Source organism: Punica granatum, chromosome 8 (assembly GCF_007655135.1).
Source record: "Punica granatum isolate Tunisia-2019 chromosome 8, ASM765513v2, whole genome shotgun sequence".
NCBI lineage: Eukaryota > Viridiplantae > Streptophyta > Magnoliopsida > Myrtales > Lythraceae > Punica > Punica granatum.
In genome coordinates, this window is record NC_045134.1 from 20,931,249 (window position 1) to 20,955,786 (window position 24,538).

At 38.1% G+C, this 24,538-nt stretch overlaps 2 protein-coding genes across 9 annotated transcripts; both read left to right on the plus strand.

Annotated features, from left to right (window-relative positions):
- Positions 1-1,676: 1,676 nt before the first annotated feature.
- On the plus strand, positions 1,677-8,869 carry LOC116187737 (TMV resistance protein N-like). Of its 6 annotated transcripts, XM_031516659.1 has the most exons (8): positions 2,000-2,139; positions 2,479-2,643; positions 2,739-3,263; positions 3,501-3,993; positions 4,717-5,770; positions 6,264-6,548; positions 6,664-8,260; positions 8,396-8,869. In XM_031516659.1, exons 2-7 carry the CDS (start codon positions 2,634-2,636, stop codon positions 8,257-8,259), a joined length of 3,963 nt encoding a protein of 1,320 aa, XP_031372519.1. In that variant the 5' UTR covers positions 2,000-2,139; positions 2,479-2,633; the 3' UTR covers position 8,260; positions 8,396-8,869. The 6 variants fall into 6 exon arrangements, with proteins under 6 accessions (XP_031372518.1, XP_031372516.1, XP_031372515.1 ...); XM_031516658.1 differs by having other exon boundaries at positions 1,677-2,139; positions 2,518-3,263; XM_031516655.1 differs by having other exon boundaries at positions 1,681-2,139; positions 2,479-3,263.
- A 6,997-nt stretch (positions 8,870-15,866) lies between these two features.
- On the plus strand, positions 15,867-23,631 carry LOC116187736 (TMV resistance protein N-like). Of its 3 annotated transcripts, XM_031516653.1 has the most exons (8): positions 15,867-16,386; positions 16,694-17,723; positions 17,844-18,033; positions 18,253-18,745; positions 19,460-20,513; positions 21,010-21,294; positions 21,411-23,007; positions 23,251-23,631. In XM_031516653.1, the coding sequence occupies exons 1-7, from the start codon at positions 16,178-16,180 to the stop codon at positions 23,004-23,006; spliced, it is 4,857 nt and encodes a 1,618-aa protein (XP_031372513.1). In that variant the 5' UTR covers positions 15,867-16,177; the 3' UTR covers position 23,007; positions 23,251-23,631. The 3 variants fall into 3 exon arrangements, with proteins under 3 accessions (XP_031372513.1, XP_031372512.1, XP_031372514.1); XM_031516652.1 differs by lacking the exon at positions 23,251-23,631 and having other exon boundaries at positions 21,411-23,152; XM_031516654.1 differs by lacking the exons at positions 15,867-16,386; positions 23,251-23,631 and having other exon boundaries at positions 16,717-16,858; positions 16,954-17,723; positions 21,411-23,152.
- Positions 23,632-24,538: the final 907 nt, after the last annotated feature.

The following is a 24,538-nucleotide window of genomic DNA, read 5'->3' on the forward strand; positions in this document are numbered from 1 at the left end:
GTTCAATTAGGGCTTGATCAGAAGGAGAAGCTCCAATTTGGGGGAATTTGGGGTGAGAAGGAAATTGGGGGGAAGAGTTGACGGGGCAGGGACGACAGTTCACGGCCGTGAGAGGAAACCGTCAGGGACCAACATTTATTTGAACGGAAGGACCAATTAGTCCAAACGTTTGAAACGTTCAGACCAATTAGTACACAGAATATCTTTCGGGACCAATTTGCCTTGAGGTGCATCTTTCAGGGACGAAATTGTCAATTTTGTCAAATCATAAAGCGCTACTATACACATACTTTTTGAATTATAAATAATATTTTTCTCTTTATCAGCACGAGAAGACCCAATTTATTATTTTTGGATATTATAATCATATATAAATAAGTGGGTATTACAAATAATAATTTATTATTATTGAATTTATCTAACAAATTATTTGAGAGAATTTTTGTACCAGTGGCGAAGCATGGGCACATTGCCTAGTAAATCATTATATGATGGCTTAAAAAATTAAAAATATATATTATAATAAATATTGGTTTATTAAGTCATTTTCTACCTTTAAATTATTAATTAATAACACATTTAGAAAAACGGACTTTGACCCAAGTGAGCCAACAGCCCATCGAAAAGCTTCTCAATTATTTATTTATTTTATTATTTATAATTTTACTTTTTCTCCTTCTTCTTCCTTGCAGCTGGGCGAGACTCAGATGGAGAGAGAGTGGTTCTATCCGCGAACTTTAGCGAGCTATCGCAGCGGTAAACTCTCCTGATCTTCTCTTTATCAACCAGCAATTCGAGGTTACTTCGGCTTAATCAACAAAATTTGATGGTGCGTTTGGTTTCAGAGTTAAAGTTACTTTAATTTTGATTGTGGAAAATGACAAATGATTGTATAGGGTGTTGAATTAAAGTTAAAAGTCAAAATTTTTGACTTGAGAAATGTGCATTTTTATTGTGTGATGTATTGAGTTAAAGTTAAAGTTAAAATTTTTGTGATTTCAACTGGGAAACCAAACGAAGCGTGTTCGAGATCGTTTCTTTCTTCAAAACCCTTAAATCGTCGTCTGTAACGGCTGCTATTTTGGCTGCGATATTGTTATCACATATTAGCCCGTACCGGTGGCCGCCACCGCGCCGCTATTTAATTCCATGCTATGGAACGCTTTGGTGGAATGGACCCCAAGGAACTCTTGCTGGATTACCTTCACAAAAAATTCCCGCAAGATGGATCCCGCGTTTCTGAGGACGATGTTGAAGATTCCTCGGTTTCAACGGGTACCCGAAACCTATAATATAATTCAGATTTCGTATAGGTTTCAGTTTCATGTCACAATAAATTAGGATTCAGTTCTAAAATTTTGGAATCTACTCCCTACGATTGGAGTCCGAGTATCGTTAAAAATATATATATATCGGACCCCGGGATAATATTGTCATCCGGTGTTTCCTCAGATGAGTAGAAAGTGATTGGTACAATGTTTTGCAAAGACTTACACGAAACGGGTTGGGAGTGGGCCAGACAGAGACGGATGGTGTACGCTTCCTCCCTAGATAATATTGTTCTTCGGGTGCTTCTGCCCATTTGTCCCAATTTCTGCTCCGTTTGTTTTTAAAATCGTGATTTAAGATTTTAACTTTAACTTTAACTCAAAACACTACACAACAAAACACACATTTCATATTCTTTGAATTGCCCGAGACGGATATAGGCGAGCCATCGCAGCTGTATGACTCTCGTTACTCTCCCTATCTTCTATTTATCAATCGGCAATTCGAGGTTGGCGTCGCCTAAATCAACAAAATTTGAAGGATCGAGGTCGTTTCTTTCTTCAAAACCCTTAAATCGTCGTCTGTAACGGCCGCTATTTTGGCCGCGATATCGTTACCACATATCGGCGGCCGCCACTGCGCCGCTATTTTATTCCTTGCTATGGAACGCTCTGGTGGAATGGACCCCAAGGAACTCTTGCTGGATTACCTTCACAAAAAATTCCCGCAAGATGGATCCCGCGTTTCTGAGGACGATGTTGAAGATTCCTCGGTTTCAAGGAATGACATGATGTCAGAATCTTCTTACAGAACAACGATGCTGGTTGCAGACACCGAGATTGGTACAGTTACGACTGATCCCAGCAGGAGGTGAAGCTCTTTTCATTCTGAGTTTGCTATATGGTATAGATGTACCGATAATCTATGCTATGCAGAACATGTTCGAACAACTAACGCCAATTGCTTCGATTGATGTTTCATGGGATATTGATCTCTTCCTTTTTAAACTCATCATAAGTTTTGTCATCCCGGTGGTACTCTCTTATGTTTCTCTGGGGCTGACTTGACTGCTGAGATGATATTGAGGTTGCCGCAGTGGTCTACTCTAAAATACGGCATGGATTAGTTATTTATTACTCGATATTTACTCTCTTCCCCCCCCCCCCCCCCCCCCCCCCCCCCCCCCCCCCCCCACCTCTTCTATTGTAGGCCATTTATCAATTTTCGCAGTTGTTCCTGGTTTTCTAGAGATTCAGATGTTTTGACTGAAATACTACGAAGCTGCGATATATGTGTGAGCGAGCAATTCTTGGGGAGGCATGTTCCAGCAACAGTAACTGCTACATCTCAAGGCTCTTTTTCGGATGAAATATGGTTGGTTGGCTTCAGGATGGGATCTCATCATTGCATTGTGGTCCAAGTTCAGTTGCACCCCACTGACATTCACTTTAAATTATATTGTTTCAAAGGATATATCAAAGAAGCGCGCCAATCTCATAGCAAGCATACCCAGCTGCTAATAGAGCTACCACCCAGTTGTTCACTTTATGATGTTAAAGAAATGGTTCTACCGGCACCTTCGGAAGGCGATCTTAACCAGCGCTTGAAAGCATTGTTTAAGGAAAAAAGGGTTGCCGTTATTGTCCATGATTCCGAGCAAATTAGGGAAATGAGGCTACTGGTAGGCTGGAGCTACAGACCTGTCCTTGTTACAATAGAAGACAGAATAATTTCATCAGTCATCTCAAGCAGCCTATACTGGCCTACCACGTCTTCGTCTGTCTCCTCAAGCAGCCAATACTGGACAAATCTCTTTGGCAAGACAAGCTCACTAGTAGGAAGACTTTGGGACAAGGCGAGAGCAAAATTTGGCACAATTGGCCTATTTGCTGCAAATCCAAGGCCCCATCTTTTGAGAGAAGAATCTAAACTTCCTAAGGAGCCGCCTGAAAAACTCACTATTCCGAAAGATCAAATAACAGTACTTGTGAAAGGTAGGAGACTGAAAATAAATAGACATTGATGACCAAAAGAGTTGTTTTCCTATTATGTTAGCATGATCAATGGGATTGAGGGTTATTTAATTTGGATTTAAATTAGTCTTAAATGTCATTTTGTGATACGGGGATTGCAATTTACCCTTTTCTCACTCCTTGTAGTTGTTATAAACGAACTACATGGTGTATGGCTTTCTTTTCCTTAATTAACATTTAGTGACTGTTATATCTCAGATGAAGCTACTCATATGGAAGATGTAAATATAGATTCAGAAGCATCAGCAACCGAATATGAAGTAATGCTGAGCTGCCATGGTGGTGGCGAATTTATTGATTGCCTTCAACGAAATATGCTCAAGGCTGGAATCAGTGTGTTCATTGATGACAAGAAGCTCCATGAATCTGGAGCGATAGGACATGACCTTCCAGCAACTCCTAGCAACTTCAAAATCTATATACCTATCTTCTCCGAAGGTTATGCTTCTAGTGCACGGTGCCTCTCTGAACTTAAACACATGGTTGATTTAAGGACAAGATTCAATAGTAGACTGGAGATCCTGCCCATCTTCTATGACGTGGAGCCTGCTGATGTTGGACTCAAGACAGAATTGTACACTGCTGCTCTAAAGCAACACAAGAGGAACTTAACTTATGAGTTAGTCCAGCTGTGGGAAGGAGCTCTTAAAGAGGTGGCTGGAATCAAAGGATGGGAGCTAAGACATAAAGAGTAAGGTTACATTTGATATATGCATAAATGGAAAGGAACCGAAGGGAAACAACTGTAGAAAATGGTTGCTCTTCATATGGCCGCTGATTCCATTTCATACATTTCCATTGAAGCCAATTAAACATGCACTAAATTTTTTTTCAATTTTGAGTTGGCCCTGATTTTCTACCAATATAATATTATGAACTGAGTGCATACTCCTGCTGTTATGTATCCTCTAATGGTTATTTCTTATTCTAGTTAGAACAATACTTGCCAGGAAATTAAGGAAAACACAGCATACATTAACTATGCCTTAGTAATTTTTTTTTTATTTTTGGGTAAGGTGCTGGGGTGCAGTCATACCAGCACCTTAGTAAATTCTCAGGATAGTGATATACATAATCTTCTACATTGGAGAAAATCCTGGTCTAGTCTTTCCCATTTTTTCTCACATTGTTGAATCTATTCGCCTTTTAGACCTTCCTACTGACCAGATATTTGCTGTTGCAAACCTGGTCTAGTTTTCGACTGTATTGATCAAAACAACAGGGTAAAGATTCCGAACTCGAATGAATCAATATCCATTATTAGTTAAGATACCAACATAAAGATGATATGGGAAAATCATTATTTACAATATATGGTGTATCGATCATTATTATAGCTGATATACATGACTTATAAAACTTTGGTGATAATCTAAAAGTTGCCTTCCTCTAAGATAAATTTCTACTTGTGCAGTTATATCAAATTATGTAGACTGATTGTTGGAGGAGTTCTTAACAAGCTGAAGGTAAAACATAAGGGTCCCTATCTAGTTGGAGTGCAAGATCAAGTGGAGAGCATCAAGAATTTGATAGACATCGAGTCTAGAGGTGTATCCTTTGTTGCTATCCACGGAAAGGACGGGATTGGCAAGACGACTCTTGCAAAGGTTGTCTTCGACCAAATGTTGAGTAATTTTGACGGATCAAGCTTTCTATCGGACGTTCAAGAATCATCAAAACATGAAGGCCTCGAGTATTTGCAAGACCAGCTATTCAGGGACATTCTTAACAAAAGTGGTGGGACTAAGAAAATTAGAGAGAGATTTCGTAAGATGAAAGTTCTCATAGTCCTTGATGATGTTGATGAGAGGGATCAAATAAAGAAATTAGCTGGAAAGTCTAGCTGGTATGGATCTGGAAGTAGGGTCATCGTTACAACTAGAAACATAAACGTCGTGGCAGTTAAGCAGGACGAATTTGATAAAGTTCTAGCTTTTGAAGTGCCAGCAATGAATCAAGATAAAGCTCTTCAACTGTTTTGCATGCATGCCTTTGGAAGCGATGCTCCTCCACAGGACTACTATGGTCTTTCAAAGCAGATTGTTGATCATATCGGTGGACTTCCTTTAGCATTGGAGATCTTGGGCTCATCTCTCAATCGCAAATGTCAAGAAGTATGGGGAGATATGCTGAAGAAGTTGGAGAAAATACCTTATCATGGCATCCATGACAAATTGATGCTAAGCTATGAAGCTCTGGACAGTGAGACCAGACAAATATTTCTCGATATTGCATTGTTTTTTGTTGGTATGGAGAAAGCTAGCCCCGTTTACATGTGGGATGCTTGTGATTTCTTTCCAGAGATGCAACTTGAAATCCTTGGCTTCATGTGTTTGCTAAAAACTGTAGACAGGGATAAGTTTTGGATGCATGAGCTTGTTAGAGATCTTGGAAAGGAACTTGTTCGCCGAAATGACAGTAGGTTGTGGATGTACCAGGAAGTCCTAGACATGTTGAAGACAGAAGAGGTAATGTACAATAGAGCATGTAACAACCTATTTAAGCATGTAATTACATACGTTACTTGAACAAGATCGTCGGTCCTATAGGCTTGTGTCTTTTTGTGCATGATTTTCTAAGGATTCAGAACCTATATCTGGTGTATCAACCATGGCTGTTTGGCCTGAGCATGAGGTAGTAGCTCGGTCGGCCTCCAGGGGCCCTGCTGGTTGCAGTAGAGGATCTTTCTCGGCCCTATTAGAGAGCTGAGGTGTTCACATGGCTGTCTGACAGGCTCTCCCCAATTCTCAATTTCACTATGAAAACGACAAAGCAAATAGAGGATAATACTGAGATCTCCATGAGTGATTTATCTTGCTAGCAAGCACATTAATGTTATTGCATTCGTGTCCTCTAAAGAGAATCAAAAGATCATTCTTTTTCTTTTCTCTCTTTTTTTTTTTTTTTGTGGCTCATTTTTTTTTACCACTCTTTTTTCTCTCCTTCCCTAATATAATGCAGGGTGAAGAGAATATTGAAGCTCGTGGTATATGCTATGATCAATCTCTGTGGGACTGCACCTCTACCAATGAATTGAAAAGTGAGAATAGTTTGACGTTTCTCGAATTGCATGGAGGGACCTTCAAAGGAGAATTCAAGTGCTCTCTTTCAAACTTGAAATGGCTTTCTTGGCATTCCTGCCCAGTGGACCTAAAGGTAGCGAGCTTACGTTTAAACGACTTAGTGGTTCTCGACCTCTCAAGGAGTTCCATTAGCTATGAGTGGGAAGGATGGAGCCTAATTGAGGTAAAAAATAAAATATATGATCCAATGGATTTACTACTCTTCCAAATAATGTTGTTTCAACTTTCAATACCGTCATCTCTGAGAATTCTCTCTTCCCATTTTTCTTCTATTGTAGATGGCAAAAAAGTTGAAAGTTCTGAATCTGACAAGTTGCAAAAACTTGATCAAAACCCCTGATTTCTCAAACCTCATGTCTTTGGAGAGACTCATCCTGGAAGATTGCGAAGCACTGGCTGAAATTGACGCCTCCATTGGAAAGGTACAATGTCTCAAGTACTTGAATATCAGGGGATGCAATTCTCTGACAAATTTGCCAGAAGAACTATGTAATCAGATACATCTGGAAAAGATTGTCATGAGAGGGGATGGTCAGCTTTTCGAGTTGCCTGCAGGAATTGGACTTCTAACGTCCTTGTCTACTCTGGAAGTGGTCAATGTTAAATTCCTAGAGGGTACAAGGCCAACCGGAGTATTAAAGCAATTTGAGTCTCTTTCTAATTTAAGTGATTTTCTTGGACTCAAGGAACTCCCTGACTCACTTGGAGATCTAGAGTCACTGCAAGAGTTGGATCTGTCGAAGGTGAAAGTTGCGGAATTGCCAAACTCCATTGGAAACTTGAGGAAGTTAAAAGTGATAAAGATGGAATCTAGTTCGATAAGTATGTTACCCAGCTCCATTGGAGGATTGGAGAATCTTGAAGAATTATATGCCAGAAACTGCAATAACTTGCATGGACCGATCCCTGCTAAAATTGGGAGATTGACCTTCTTGCGAATTCTAGATCTGTCGTTTACGAGTATCAGTTCATTGCCACATACAATTAATGAGCTGTTATGCTTGGAAAAACTTCATTTAGAATCCTGCAATGATCTTGAAGAATTGCCAGAGCTTCCCAAAAGTCTGGTTAGTTTGCATGTCAAATCTCGGAAGCTACAGAAATTCCCGAGTCTTTCAGAGTTGAAAAGTCTTGTCCATCTGCAATTGTTTCTTGATGTTGGGAAGCATTGGGACCAACTATCAGATTTCCACGTCGATTGGAGCTCAGAGCTGTCCAAGTTGGAGACATTGGAATTATGCATTCCGAACGTCACTGCCTCATTGAAAGAGTTCAGTCCTATGTCTAATTTATCAAGATTGTGTCTTTCCCATGTTGTGCTTGATGATGTAGTGCCGCATCTTCGCAACTTGGAAAAGCTGTCATATTTAGATGTTGTTAATTGTTCGATGAAAGATGATGGTCTCGGAGGTCCTCAGGTTGCAGAATTTAAATCACTGGAGCATCTCTCTGCACATAAATGCAACTTCGTTAACATGAATGTGCTGCTTTCGAAAAAATTGAGAATGTTGAGCATAAAGGACTGCCACTTGCTCAATGGTTCGCTTGATCTGTCAGAATTGAGGAATCTCTTAGTTTTGGAGCTGACAAACTGCGAGGAAGTAAGCGAGGTTCGAGGTCTCGGAGAAATAGAGTCCTTGGAGGATGCAGTCATCCACAACTGTGATCTCTTGCAAACGTTGGGTGATCTATCGAAGCTGCAAAGGCTCGAATTGCTCAAAGTACACTCTTGCGACAATCTCAAAACCATTGAGGGTCTCCTGCAAATAAAATCTTTGAAGTTCGTGGAAATCTATAACTGCAGATGCTTGGGAGATTTGCATGACAAATCAAAGTCCAAGAAGCAGAAACACAAACGCCAGATTAAAACATGAGGTTGGTCCTTGTCCTTCTCAGTGCACTTTGCAGGGAGATGGATCTACTCTGATTTGGTTCCCCTTCTGTATATTACGAGAAGCTTGCTTTGGTTCATAAGTATGATGATGTGCGCATTTTGTCTGCCTCTCGTAGGGACTCAGTAGATTCTGGCATCTCATTTTGGTTTAAAAACATGCACAGATTCCTCATATCAGGATCGCAGCAGAGTCATGTCAAAGAACTGGGCAGTTATTCATACGAGCAATGACAATGCCATACGAGCAATGACAATGCCATGTCCCTGGAATTTATCTCGAGATTCAGGATCCACCACACAATGAGGAGTTGCTGCAACTTTCTGGTGTTAGTTATGCCTCTTTGTTGTGAAAAGATTATTCTCCCTTGGCCCATCACAAGCCGGTGCAACCCTACGAATTGTTTTGGTGCCGGACTTCGAAGTAGAAGTGTGTTTGATAAAACACTAAAACCCTAAAATCCAAAATGTTTGATAACGATTGTAAATTTATCTGAACGAGTTCGAGTTCGAGCCCACCGTATAAAAACAAGCAAGGCTAGCGAGTGATCACTCCATCAGGCAAGGCTTTCTCAGGCCGATCTGTTCGATAACTCGCCTCTCTCGATTTCCGTTCTTCTCATGTCTCTTTGTTTTGCGCTCGTTGCCGGTTATAACATTCAATAGATAAGCAATAGCAATAAACGAGATCAGTGGATAAATGCGATTATAAAAGAACGACTCCTTACTTTCACCATCTATCATCGAAATGAAATCATCACCAGGAGGACCCCAAAACAGAGGAAATCAAGTGGATCAAAGTTGGTGCAGGCATGAGTATTTAGAGATGATGCGTCTTCATATACTCTTCCGATCGGGCTGCGAATGCTTTACAAAGGATTACATCACATGTTGTCTCCGACACCTTAAGATCTATTGGGTTCCCCTTAGCTTGAACAGCTAAGCCCTTCATGATGTCCATTTAATGTCTGCTTAATCCTTTCCTGCTAATATCCAATATCAAAATGATAAAATATTCTATATATATGTGCGCGTGTGTGTATATATATACACGTATTTAAACTAAAATCCCATTTTGTAATTTTCACTTTATTTATAGGATAGGATATAATTAGATTAGTCCATTCATTCATTCATTCATTAATTTCCTGCTCAGGTGGAAAGATTCGACCAGTTTAGGGGACATTGATTTCCCCCAAAAAAGGTGCCCTTTTGGAATGATAATGCCCCCTGTTTTGAACAATTTTGTGATTTTCATCTATTAGCTTATGCCATTTCTGGAAGGAAGTCAACTTTTGTGTCCTGTCCTTCAATCGTCATATTAAAAATAAAAAAAAAATAAACATTAAAAGTTTTTAAATGGAATATTTTCTCGATCGTGAAAAATATTAGAAGTTCCTCTCGGAAATGATTAAAAAAAATTAGATAAATTAAATAATTTTTTAAATCTGCGCAACACGCTGATTGTACCTAGTTATAAGGGTAAATTACTTCATTTAACTCAACGTTTGAGAATTTTCTCAATGTTAGTCCTTCAAAAAGTTTTTGAGAATGTTTCAATTTTATTTCAAAACTAATCTACCATCAATTTTTTTCGATGAATAGCCTACCATCAATTTTCAATTCAAAGTTAATGGAAAATCTGACGTGACACTTTTTGTGGAATCCATATTAATATATTAAATATTTATATATATAATTCATAAAGTTAAAAAATTGAAAATTAAGAAATTAAAAAAAAAAACCCACCCACCCCTGCCCTTGCCGAGGGTGCATTCTTTGCAAGGGGTGGTGGCTCCGCCGGCGGTCACCACCCCCTCAATGAGAACGTTGCCGAACCCAAAATTTACTCGTGATCTCTTTCAAGGAGGGATGGTGGCCATTAGCGAGGGCACTATTCCCGAATTTGGTCGTGATTAAGCATTTCCAATCTCAGAAAAATTTGGGGGTGAGGCCACCATCCCCCTGGTTAGGTCATCAGCTAGCACCCTCGACAAAGCACCCAAACCCGGGAAGCTCTGGGTGGATAGGTTATTTTTTAAAAAGTTTCATTTGCTTTTATGTTTTTTGAATTAAATATATATAATATATTAATGTGTATCTATTAGTTGTAGCGCGTAATATTTTTTTATATCAATTTTGGACGGAAAATCGATGGTAAACTAGAATTGGAACGAAACCGAAACTTTAGATTTTTTTCAGAAAATATTTTAAAAACTGAGTTAAAATTGAGAGAAATGAAATAATTTACCTTATTTATATTTATAACATATAAAAGCTGAAGAGTGAGCAAGCCTTCAAATTCACGATGAGTGTCTCTACAAGTCAATCATGCTTAGGTTAAACGAATTTGGCATATTTTTCATTGTGATTAAATTCAACTAATTTCTCTATTTAATCCATATTATTGGTACATATTAATTGCTTATTATGATATTTTTAAAAAAGTGAAAATTTTACTTGATGATTGTTAATGACATATCGAGGTATCAAAAGCTCTTTTCATGAGAAGTTCTAGGATGATCCTACATCGACATGTGGCGTGAGAAAGTATCAAGTTAATTGTATGAAATAAGAGAATTTGTGCTAATCACTCGAATAATTATCATAATTATTATTGATTAAAAAATCTTATTGATTTTTCCTCAATATGAGGTAAGATTGTTTAAGATTTTCTCTTCCCCTTAAAATTACTATGTTCTTCCGAGTCCCAATTCAACTCGGTCCTTTCTCTTGATATGCATATATGAATATACAACTATGTATGAATGCAGTTATATATGTTTTATATATAGGTTTAACATTTAGTTGTATGAATACTATTCCTTTTATATGTACTATTAGATGAAAGTTGATATGTTATCTTGAATATTAATTTATTTATAAACTGAATTTTTTTTTTTTTCAGTGCATCATGGTATTAGAAAGTCCAATGGACGCCCTGACTAATTTAGTTCGAGCTGTGTCAGCCTACTAAGGGGTAAAACTCTCCCAACATGCATTTTCTCCATTCACAAGACTCGAACTCGAGACCTTGATTAAGGAGAACAAGTGCCGAACCGCTTAAACCAACTTATGTTGGTTGAGTAGAATTTTTTTTTTGTTTATATATATTAGATACAATCATCTTTTATTATCTATATATCTATAATATTAGTTTATATACTATAATGTATATTTCAGATACATATATTTTTCTAAGATTAAATGAAGTATGCCATATTCTTATTATATGTTAAAACGATAAATTATGTTTGCACTTCTAATCTTATTTTGATTCCTGTAACTTTTGAGAATATAAGTCAAACTCATATTCGCGCCAAATTCTCTTTGTAACCCGAGGGTTATCACCTAATATTAATAAACAATTAGGTATAATTGAATTCAATTATATTCATTATTTGAAACTTGATGTTAGTTAATGAAAACATTTTTATTTTTTTGGGTTACAAAAATTTTTTATGTTTTAACAAACAAATTTGTGCTCGAAAGAATGCAAATATATACTACAAGAATCGATATAATAACAAAATGAACCATCTTAGACATAAGGAAGAATAACAGTGTCAAATAAAATTAAAATACAAAAGTTTTATAAGCTTCCCAGAGTAATATGTCAAATTTAATTCGAAGCTATACATACCGTGGTAGATGAGTCATAACCATGTAATATTTTCTCGACCAAGGGTATCCTTGATGCGAAAAATTTTCTTCAAAGAAGGCCCCTTTGGTTTCGAAATTTCAATGAAAGGTCATTAGACTCATTACCAAAAAATATATATAAAAAGAAGAAGGTTCATTATTTATTTATTTATTTATTTTTTTTATTATTATTATTATTATCATCATCAATTTCCATTATCATTATCATTACCAAATACATTACGTGCAAGACAGTATCTCCCCCAAAGCTGTTCTTCACAAGTCTACCATTTTAGTCCCAATCAAAATGAAACTATGACTTAATTAGTAGATATCATGTTAAATATTGGGGTCCCGAAATCGAATTGTCACAGCTGTCTCGGTACTCTTGGGTGGCGGCAACCCCCTTTCCCCGAACTAGGATCCCCCAGCATTTGGTTGGGATAGTCTAACTGTGGCACCTTGTGGGCTTCTTATTCAGGGAGCTTCTATATTGTGAACTTGACAAGGTACATATTTCCCTTCTTTTTTTTGAGTGGTCCAAAGCCATCATAGAAAATTCATCTTGTCCAATATAATAAGAGGCTATTATCTAACACATAATATATGATTATAAAATAAATTCTTCGAATTAAAAATGACTTACTAAACAAGGTGAGTAATAATTTTCTCAATAGGCCATGATGATCACATATTAATGTAATAAGTCATACTTATTGCTTAATAATATTAAATTTTCTTTTATTATTCTAAAATGAGTGAGATTAGAAGCCTTTTAATGACAACAATTAGTTCCAAACAAATCTTTCAAATATTGACTGAGACTACTCCCATTTTTTTTTGGGTAGGAGACTAACTCCCGTTTAATTGGGCATCGATTTATCATGTCCAAAGAAGGTAGTTCTCCGAAGATCCGCACTATTGATAAATTCTGCAGCGTGGAACAGACTGAGCAATTAAATAAGAAGTTCAGTTTCCATTCTACTTATTTATTTAATTTGGAATTTCATTATATTTAGGATTGGGTAAGTAGCCTTAATATGATAATCATGGAAAATTATAGGGGTGCGCGGGTCCGAGTACCATGTTTTTTTTACGATATTCGGATCCTACCCTGTAAGGAACATGTTCCAAAATTTTGAAACCGGACCCCATCCTAGTAAGTCTCGAAATTGGAACCTACTCAGAACCTATATTATACCACAGGTTCTGGGTAACCTGTTGGAATTTGTAAATTTTTTTTATCTTACTAAATAAAATCGAAAATGTCTTATTCATAATCAGTAATTACACAAATTAAAATGTCGACATAGATTTAGATTTTCTTTTTAAATTGGTGACTATATTTTGTAAATATATGAATATCTAAATATAACTATATATATATATATAATGGGAGAAATATTATCCGGATCCGGATATCTGTTCCGATTCCAATTCTGGGTACCCTACATGCAAGAATCGAAATTGAAACCGTTTTTTACCGGTTCCTTATTTTAGTACCGAACCGTATTATATTTTCAATATGAGCTACCCGGACCCTATCCTAATGTTTAGATTTCGATCGATTTCGGATATACCAGATATCTGTGCACACCCCTAAAGAATTCTAAGTGTTGGTTGACTCATTGTACTTTTGTTCAAATATTTATGTTTATTCCACATTTGATCTCACTTTACCTCTCACCTTTTTAAAGTGTGAATCATAGTATCCGGAAGCTCAATTGGACCACGACTAATCGAGTCGAGCCGGTCAACCTATTAAGAAGTCAAACTCTCCCAACGTGCATTTTCTGAATTCAAAATGACTCAAATCCGAGACCTTACTTAAGCCAAGTAAGTACCGAAACGCATGAACCTACTCACGTTGGTTTAACCTTTGATCTCACTTTACCTACTCAAATTACTCTTGCTCCATATTATCCCATTAATAAGGACATTAAACTTCGGTTAGAAAAAGCAATTATTTTGAAAAATTGCCAACCACTCCCTGCATCCCCCTTTTACCCTTTTCATCTCTCATTCCATTTATTCCTTCTTCTCTTTTCTCGGGTGACCTATTCCAAACGGTCTTCTCTATGAACTCCAACTAGACAAAGCACTCACCCTACGCACTAAAAAAAAGAAGAAGAAAGAACAGGAAAAAAGAGGAAAATAAGAAAGGGTGAGAAAAATAGAGAGAGTGGGAGGTGGAGAAGAAAAATGGCAAGCAACTTGAAACTTACTTAATAAAATTAATTAGTTGTCCAAATATAATGGACGTAATTAATTAGAGATGATGTATATGGATATTTTGGGAAGTAAAAAGTGACACCAAAAGAGAAGATTAGTGATAATATTTTCTACTACTTTAGTGCTCTTTCAGAGGGTGAAGCCTTTCTTTTCACTTTCTATTTCCAAAATCACCGGACTTTTCAGTGAATCCTGAAGCCCTAAAACCCATTTTACGTTTTTTTTTTTTCCAGTGAATTACATATGCTACCCATGATTTGATTAGTGAGTACAACTAAATGGATGCCTATAATTGTAAATTCGTTATTAATACACCGATTTACTTTTTTTTTTCTTTTCCATTTTCTTTTTTGATGTAATTTTCCAAATTCACGTACCATGAATCTATCCTCTACTCTTTCCCTCTCCCTCCCCCTTCCGTCCTCCCAACTTCTCTACTGTTCTTTTTTGTTTCTTCATACTTCATGAATAATTGCGCTAACCATGCAATAAAAAGAAACGTCTTTTTAGTATGACATATAAAGTTGTTGTAACACGTATTACTACTTTTAGTTCAAGTATTTAGTAATTTAGTTTAAATATTTAGGACTTTTAGTACTTTTGATTAGTACAAGTGTTTATAACTTTTACTTTCACTTTAAATGTCTAAGTATCTTAATTCAAGCGTTTAGTATTTGGTATATTTCATCACAAATAGGACAAATACTAAACATTTAAACTGAAGGTATTGAATCCTTGAATTGATGTACAAACCACAACTTAATGTCATGTAAGGGATTCTAAATCTCCACCCAATGCACTATTATATTCTGCATTTTAACTTGACAGACAAACATATAGGTGGACTGATATGACTCGAACTTGAAGTTCTCTCTGAACCGTTACCGACATTAGTTTAATTTGCATTGCTGATCGTCGACCTCCAAATGTGTAGTACTACTTTTGTCATGGTGTTCTTCGGGGATGTGCATGGATACTGAATATACTCCAGAATCGGTTGGAACCTACCTATTAGGATAGGATTCGGGTAATTCCAATTGAAAATGGGATAGGGTCCGAGTAGTAATTTAAGGAACCGGTGAAAATAGATTCCGATTCCGGTTCTGGTTCCAACATACAAGGTATCCACGGAACCGATATATGAAACCTATATTTTTCTTGAAAAAATTATTTTATATTTACATAATCCTCTGTATGCGATGTAATAGCTACAAAATTCTAAGGAGAGCTCATTTGTTTTATTTACTAAGAAGAGCTACATCATCTTTTTTTTTTTTGCTAAATAGCCATATAATCTTTTAGTTGCGTATTTGATTTTTCTATTATATAATCATAAAGAGAGCTACATAATCTTCTAGTTCTGTGAATGAATATGATCCAATTAATTTATGTCGACATTTATTTATTTTGCTTAATTGTGAATGAGATCTTTTCGATTTTAGTTATTTACATTTCTTGTGTTTGAAGAGAAAAAAAAAAGTTACAGGTTCTAATAAGGTACCCAAAATCTACAGTATAATTCAAGTTTCGTGTAGGTTTTGATTTCATGTTACAACGAGGTAGGGTCGGATTTCAAAATTTCGAAATCTGTTTTTTACGGGTAGAGTCTGGTATCGTTAAAAAAAAGGTACCGGACCCCTGGATAATATCGTCATCCTGTGTTTACTCAATTACAGATGAGTAGAAAGCGATTGGTATGATGTTTTGCAAAGACTGACACGAAACGGGTAGAGAGTGGGTCAGACAGAGACGGATGGTGTACGCTTCCTCCAGAGATAATATTGTTCTTCGAGTGCTTCTGCACATTTGTCCCAATTTCAACGTTACTCTCCCTATCTTCTCTTTTATCAATCAGCAATTCGAGGTTGGCGTCGCCTTAATCAACAAAATTTGAAGGTTCAAGGTCGTTTCTTTCTTCAAAACCCTTAAATCGTCGTCTGTAACGGCCGCTATTTTGGCCGCGATATCGTTACCACATATCGGCCCGGATCGGTGGCCGCCACCGCGCCGCTGTTTAATTCCTTGCTATGGAACGCTCTGGTGGAATGGATCCCAAGGAACTCTTGCTGGATTACCTTCTCAAAAATCTCCCGCAAGATGGATCCCGTGTTTCTGAGGACTATGTTGAAGATTCCTCGGTTTCAAGGAATGACATGATGTCAGAATCTTCATACAGAACAAATGTGCTGGTTGCAGACACCGAGATTGGTACAGTTACGACTGATCCCTACAGGAGGTGAAGCTCTTTTCATCCTGAGTTTGCTATGCAGTATAGATGTACTGATAATCTATGCTATGCAGAATATGTTCAGACAACTAACGCCAATTGCTTCGATTGATGTTTCATGGGATATTGATATCTTCCTTTTTAAACTCATCATTAGTTTTGTCATTCCGGTGGTACTCTGTTATGTTTCTCTGGGGCTGACTTGACAGCTGAGATGATATTGAGGTTGCCGCAGTGGTCTACTCTAAAATACGGCATGGATTAGTTATTTATTACTCGATATTTACTCTTTTTTCCCCCCCTTCTTCTATTGTAGGCCATTTATCAGTTCTCGCGGTTGTTCCTGGTTTTCTAGAGATTCAGATGTTTTGACTGAGATACTACGAAGACGCGATATATATGTGAGCGACCGATTCTTGGGGAGGCATGTTCCAGCAGCAGTAACTGCTACATCACAAGGCTCTTTTTCTGATGAAATATGGTTGGTTGGCTTCAGGATGGGATCTCATCATTGCATTGTGGTCCAAGTTCAGTTGCATCCTACTGACATTCACTTTGAATTATATTGTTTCAAAGGATATATGGAAGAAGCGCGCCAATCTCATACCAAGCATACCGAGCTACAAATAGAGCTATCACGCAGTTGTTCACTTTATGATGTTAAAGAAATGGAAAGTCCAGTTCCATTGGCACCTTCGGAAGGCGATCTTAACCAGCTGATGAAAGCATTGTTTAAGAACAAGAAGGTTGCAGTTATTGTCCATGATTCCGAGCAAATTTGGGAAATGAGGCTACTAGTAGGCAGGAGCTCCAGACCTGTCCTTGTTATAATAGAAGACGGAATAATTTCATCAGTCAACTCAAGCAGCCTATACCGGCCTACCACGTCTTCGTCTGTCTCCTCAAGCTGCCGATACTGGCCCATCTCGTTGTCGTCAGTCTCCTCAAGCAGCCAATACCGGCCAACCACGTTTTCATCTGTCCCCTCGGGCAGTCAATACTGGCCGACCTTGTTTTCGTCAATCTACCCAAGCGGCGCATACCTGCCTACCGCATTTTCGTCAGTCTCCTCGAGCAGTCAACACCGGCCTACCACGTTTTCATCTGTCTCTTTGAGTGGCCGATACTGGCCTACCTCATCTTTGTCAGTCTCCTTGAGCAGCCAATCCCGGCCTACTGCTTTATCTGTCTCCTCAAGCAGCGCAGACTGGCCTACTGCTTTATATGTCTCCTCAAGCAGCGCAGAGCGGCCTACCGTGGTTTCATCAGTCTCCTCAAGCAGCCCATACCAGCTTCCTCAGGAGCAGGCGGTGCATCAGGATACCATCAATCAAGTTGCAGAAGAGGTAAATTGACGGGAAAATTGTGAAGCGTCTCATACAAGGCCTCTATGGCACCTTAATTTTCTCATGTAATATATATACATATTTTTTTCAAACTCAAATGGTACGTCACTTGTCTCACAGACAAGTCTCTTCGGCAAGACAAGCTCACTAGTAGGAGGACTTTGGGACAAGGCGAGAGCAAAATTTGGCACAATTGGCCGATATGCTGCAAATATAAAGCCCCATCTTTTGAGAGGAGAATCTGAACTTTCTAGGGAGCCGCCTGAAGAACTCAGTTTTCTGGAAGATCAAATAACGATAACCATGAACGGTATGAGACTGAAAATAAATAGACACGACCAAAAGAGTTGTTAGCATGATCAATGGGATTGAGTGTTATTTAATTTGGATTTAAATTAGTCTTAAATGTCATTTTGTGATACAGGGAACGCAATTTACCCTTTTTCCCTCCTTGTAGTTGTTATAAACAAACTACATGGTTTATGGCTTTCTTTTCCTTAATTAACATTTAGTGACTGTTATATCTCAGATGAAGCTACTCCTACGGAAGATGTAAAGATAGATTCAGAAGCATCAGCAACTGAATATGAAGTAATGCTAAGCTGCAATGGTTGTGGCGAAATTATTGATTGCCTTCAACGAAATATGATCAAGGCTGGAATCAGTGTGTTCATTGATGACAAGAAGCTCCATGAATTTGGAGCGATAGGACATGACCTTCCAGCAACTCCTAGCAACTTCAAAATCTATATACCTATCTTCTCCAAAGGCTATGCTTCTAGTGCATGGTGCCTCTCTGAACTTAAACATATGGTTGATTTAAGGGCAAGATCCAATAGTAGACTGGAGATCCTACCCATCTTCTATGACGTAAAGCCTGCTGATGTTGGGCTCAAGACAGAATTGTACACTGCTGCTCTAAAGGAACACAAGAGGAACTTAGCTTATGAGTCAGTCCAGCCGTGGGAGGGAGCTCTTAAAGAGGTTGCTGGAATCAAAGGATGGGAACTAAGACATAAAGAGTAAGGTTACATTTGATATAGGCATAAATGGAAAGGAATGGAATGGAAACAACCGTAGAAAATGGTTGCTCTTCATATGGCCGCTGATTCCATTTCATTCATTTCCATTGAAGCCAATTAAACATGCACTAAATTTTTTCAATTTTGAGTTGGCCCTGATTTTCTACCAATATAATATTATGAACTGAGTGCATACTCCTGCCGTTAAGTATCCTAAAATGGTTTTTTCTTATTCTAGTTAGAATAATACTTGCCAGGAAATAAAGGAAGACGCAGCATACATTAACTATGCCTTAGTAATTTTTTTTTGGGTGAGGTGCTGGGGTGTGGTCATACCAGCAGCTTAGTAAATTCTCAGGATAGTGATATACATAATCTTCTACATTGGAGAAAATCCTGATTTAATCTTTCCCATTTTTTCTCACATCGTTGAATATATTCCCCTTTTAGACCTTCCTACTGACCAGATATTTGCTGTTGCAAACCTGGTCTAGTTTTCGACTGTATTGATCAAAATAACAGGATAATGATTCCAGCCTGGAATGAATCAGCATCCACTATTAGCTAAGATACCAACATAAAGATGTATGAGAAAATCATTATTTACAATATATGGTGTATCGATCATTATTATAACTGATGTACATGAGTTATAAAGCTGTGGTGATAATCTAAAACGTTGCCTTCCCCTAAGATAAATTTCTACTTGTGCAGTTATACCAAATTATGTAGACTGATTGTTGGAGGAGTTCTTAACAAGCTGAAGGTAAAACATAAGGGTCCATATCTAGTTGGAGTGCAAGATCAAGTGGAGAGCATCAAGAATTTGATAGACATTGAGTCTAGAGGCGTATCCTTTGTTGCTATCCACGGAATGAGCGGGATTGGCAAGACTACTCTTGCAAAGGTTGTCTTCGACCAAATGTCTAGTCATTTTGATGGATCAAGCTTTCTATTGGATGTTCGAGAATCATCAAAACATGAAGGCCTCAAGTATTTGCAAGACCAGCTATTCAGGGACATTCTTAAGAAAAGTAGTGGGACTAAGAAAATTAGAGAGAGATTTCGTAAGATGAAAGTTCTCATAGTCCTTGATGATGTTGATGAGAGGGAGCAAATAAAGCAATTAGCTGGAAAGTCTAGCTGGTATGGATCTGGAAGTAGGGTCATTGTTACAACTAGAAACATAAATGTCATGGCAGTTAAGCAGGACGAATTTGATAAAGTTCTAGCTTTCGAAGTGTCAGCAATGAATCAAGATAAAGCTCTTCAACTGTTTTGCATGCATGCCTTTGGAAGCGACGCTCCTCCATATGACTACTATAGTCTTTCAAAGCAGATTGTTGATCATATCGGTGGACTTCCTTTAGCATTGGAGATCTTGGGCTCATCTCTCAATCGCAAATGTCAAGAATTATGGGGAGGTATGCTGAAGAAGTTGGAGAAAATACCTTATCATGGTATCCAAGACAAATTGATGCTAAGCTATGAAGCTCTGGACAGTGAGACCAGACAAATATTTCTCGATATTGCAATGTTTTTTGATGGCATAGAGAAAGCTAGCCCAGTTTACATGTGGGATGCTTGTGATTTCTTTCCAGAGATGCAACTTGAAATCCTTGGCTTCATGTGTTTGTTAAAAACTATAGACAGGGATAAGTTTTGGATGCATAAGCTTGTCAGAGATCTTGGAAGGGAACTTGTTCGCCGAAATGACAGTAGGTTGTGGATGCACCTGGAAGTCCTAGACTTGTTGAAGACAGAAGAGGTAATGTACAATAGAGCATGTAACGACCTATTTAAGCATGTAATTACATACGTTACTTGAACAAAATCGTCGGTCCTATAGACTTGTGTCTTTGTGTGCATGATTTTCTAAGGATTCAGGACCTATATCTGGTGTATCAACCATTGCTGTTTGGCCTGAGCATGAGGTAGTAGCTCGGTCGGCCTCCAGGGGCCCCGCTGGTTGCAGTAGAGGATCTTTCTCAGCCACTGTTAGAGAGCTGAGGCGTTCACAGGGCTGTCTGACAGGCTCTCCCCAATTCTCGAGTTCACTATGAAATCGACAAAGCAAACAGAGGATAATACTGAGACCTACATGAGTGATTTATCTTGCTAGCATGCACATTAATGTTATTGCATTCGTCTCTTCTAAAGAGAAAATCAAAAGATCGTTCTTTTTCTTTTTTTTCTTTTTTTATTTTTTTGTGGCTCATTTTTTTTTACCACTCTTTTTTTTCTCCTTTTCTAATATGATGCAGGGTGAAGAGAATATGGAAGCTCGTGGTATATGCTATGATCAATCTCTGTGGGACTGCACCTCTACCAATGAATTGAAAAGTGAGAATAGTTTGACGTTCCTCGAATTGCATGGAGGGACCTTCAAAGGAGAATTCAAGCGCTCTCTTTCAAACTTGAAATGGCTTTCTTGGCATTCCTGCCCTCTGGACCTAAAGGTAGCAAACTTACATTTAAACGACTTAGTGGTTCTCGACCTCTCAAGGAGTTCCATTAGCCATGAGTGGGAAGGATGGAACCTAATTGAGGTAAAAAAATAAAATATATGATCCAATGGATTTACTACTCTTCCAAATAATGTTGTTTCAACTTTCAATACCATCATCTCTGAGAATTCTCTCTTCCCATTTTTCTTCTATTGTAGATGGCAAAAAAGTTGAAAGTTCTGAATCTGACAAGTTGCAAAAACTTGATCAAAACCCCTGATTTCTCAAACCTCATGTCTCTGGAGAGACTCATCCTGGAAGATTGCGAAGCACTGGCTGAAATTGACGCCTCCATTGGAAAGGTACAATGTCTCAAGTACTTGAATATCAGGGGATGCAATTCTCTGACAAATTTGCCAGAAGAACTATGTAATCAGATACATCTGGAAAAGATTGTCATGAGAGGGGATGGTCAGCTTTTCGAGTTGCCTGCAGGAATTGGACTTCTAACGTCCTTGTCTACTCTGGAAGTGGTCAATGTTAAATTCCTAGAGGGTACAAGGCCAACTGAAGTGTTAAAGCAATTTGAGTCTCTTTCTAATTTAAGTGATTGTCTTGGACTCAAGGAACTCCCTGACTCACTTGGAGATCTAGAGTCACTGCAAGAGTTGGATCTGTCAAAGGTGAAAGTTGCAGAATTGCCAAACTCCATTGGAAACTTGAGGAAGTTAAAAGTGATAAAGATGGAATCTAGTTCGATAAGTATGTTACCCAGCTCCATCGGAGGATTGGAGAATCTTGAAGAATTATATGCTGGATACTGCAATAACTTGCGTGGACCAATCACTGCTAAAATTGGGAGATTGACCTCCTTGCGAATTCTAGATCTGTCGTTTACGAGTATCAGTTCATTGCCACATACAATTAATGAGCTGTTCTGTTTGGAAAAACTTCATTTAGAATCCTGCGATGATCTTGAAGAGTTGCCAGAGCTTCCCAAAAGTCTGATTAGTTTGCGTGTCAAATCTCAGAAGCTACAGAAATTCCCGAGTCTTTCAGAGTTGAAATGTCTTGTCCATCTGCAATTGTTTCTTGATGTTGGGAAGCATTGGGACCAACTATCAGATTTCCACGTCGATTGGAGCTCAGAGCTGTCCAAGTTGGAGACACTGGAATTATGCATTCCAAGCATCACTGCCTCATTGGAAGAGTTCCGTCTTATGTCTAATTTATCAAGATTGTGTCTTTCCCATGTTGAGCTTGATAATGTAGTGCCGCATCTTCGCAACTTGGAAAAGCTGTCATATTTAGATGTTGTTAATTGTTCGATAAGAAATGATGGTCTCGGAGGTCCTCAGGTTGCAGAATTTAAATCACTGGAGCATCTCTCTGCGCATAAATGCAACTTCGTTAACATGAATGTGCTCCTTTCGAAAAAAGTGAGAATGTTGAGCATAAAGGACTGCCACTTGCTCAATGGTTTGCTTGATCTGTCAGAATTGAGGAATCTCTTAGTTTTGGAGCTGACAAACTGCGAGGAAGTAAGCGAGGTTCGAGGTCTCGGAGAAATAGAGTCCTTGGAGGATGCAGTCATCCACAACTGTGATCTCTTGCAAACGTTGGGTGATCTATCGAAGCTGCAAAGGCTCGAAGTTCTCCAAGTGCACTCTTGTGACAATCTCAAAACCATTGAGGGTCTCCATCAAATAAAATCTTTGAAGTTCGTGGAAATCTATGACTGCAGATCCTTAGGAAACTTGCATGACAAATCAAAGTCCAAGAAGCGGAAACACAAACGCCAGATTAAAACATGAGGTTGAAATGGGCTTCTCATACTATATCAAAACTGCACTTGAAGCAGTATATGCTTTACCTTTATTCTCGATTGATTATTATTGTCATAAACGTTTCCGATTTTGTTCCCCTTCTGTATATTATGAGAAGCTTGCATTAAGCGTAATTCCTCCTTGCTTTTGGTTCATAAGTATGATGATGTGCGCATTGTCGTAAGGACTCAGTAGATTCTGGTATCTCATTTTGGTTTAAAAACATGCACAGATTCCTCAGGTCAGGATTGCGGCAGAGTCATGTCAAAGGACTGGGCAGTTATTCATACGAGCAATGATAATGCCATGTCCCTGGAATTTATCTCGAGCTTCAGGATCCACCACACAATGAGGAGTTATTGCTGCAACTTTCTGGTGTAAGTTATGCCTCTTCATTGTGGTAAGATTATTCTCCCCTGGCCCATCACGAGCCGATATAACCCTACGAATTGTTTTGGTGCCAGACTTTGAAATAGAAGTGTGGGATCCAAGATGTTTGATAACGATGTAAATTTATCTGTATGAGTTCCAGCCCCTAGAACAACATGCAAGGCTAGCGAGTGATCAATCCATCAGGGTCAGGCTGATCTGTTCGATAACTCGCCTCTCTTGATCTCTGTTCTTCTCATGTCTCTTCGTTTCGCGCTCGTTGCCAGGTATAACATTCAATAGATAAGCAATAGCAATAAACGAGATTGGTGGACAGATGCGAATATAAAAGGACGACTCCTTGCTTTAACCATCTATCATCAAAATGAAATCATCACCAGGAGGACCCTGAAACAGAGGAAAGCAAGTGTATCAAAGTTGGTACAGACATGAATCTTTAGAGACGATGCGCCTTCATATGCGCTTCCGATCGAGCTGGTAATGCTTTACAAAGGATTCCATCTGAATTGAACATATTGTCTCTGACACCTTAAGATCTATTCGGTTACCCATAGCTTGAACAACTAAGCCAATATCAAAATGATAAAATCTTACACACACACACACACACACACACACACACACACATATATTTAAACTAAAATTGGATTTTGTAATTTCCACTTTATTTCTAGATAGGATATAATTAGATGAGTCCATTCATTCATTAATTAATTTCCTGCTCAGGTTGAAAGATTCGACCAGTTTAGGGGACATTGATTTCCCCAAAAAAAAATCTGCCGTTTTTGGAATGATTTATGCCCCCTTTCCTGAATAATTTTGTGATTTTCATCTATTAGCCTGTGCCATTTCTGGAAGGAAGTCAAATTTTGTGTCCTGTTCTTCCATGGTCATATTAAAAATAAAAAATAAACATTAAAAGTTTTTAAATGAAATATTTTTTCGATCGTGAAAACTATTAGAAGTTCCTCTCGGAAATGATTAAAAAAATTACATAAATTAAATAATTTCTTGAATTTGCTCAACACGCTGATTGTACCTAGTTATAAGGGTAAAATATTTCATTTAACTCAACGTTTGAGAATTTTCTCTATGTTAGTCCTTCAAAAATTTTCTGAGAATGTTTCAAT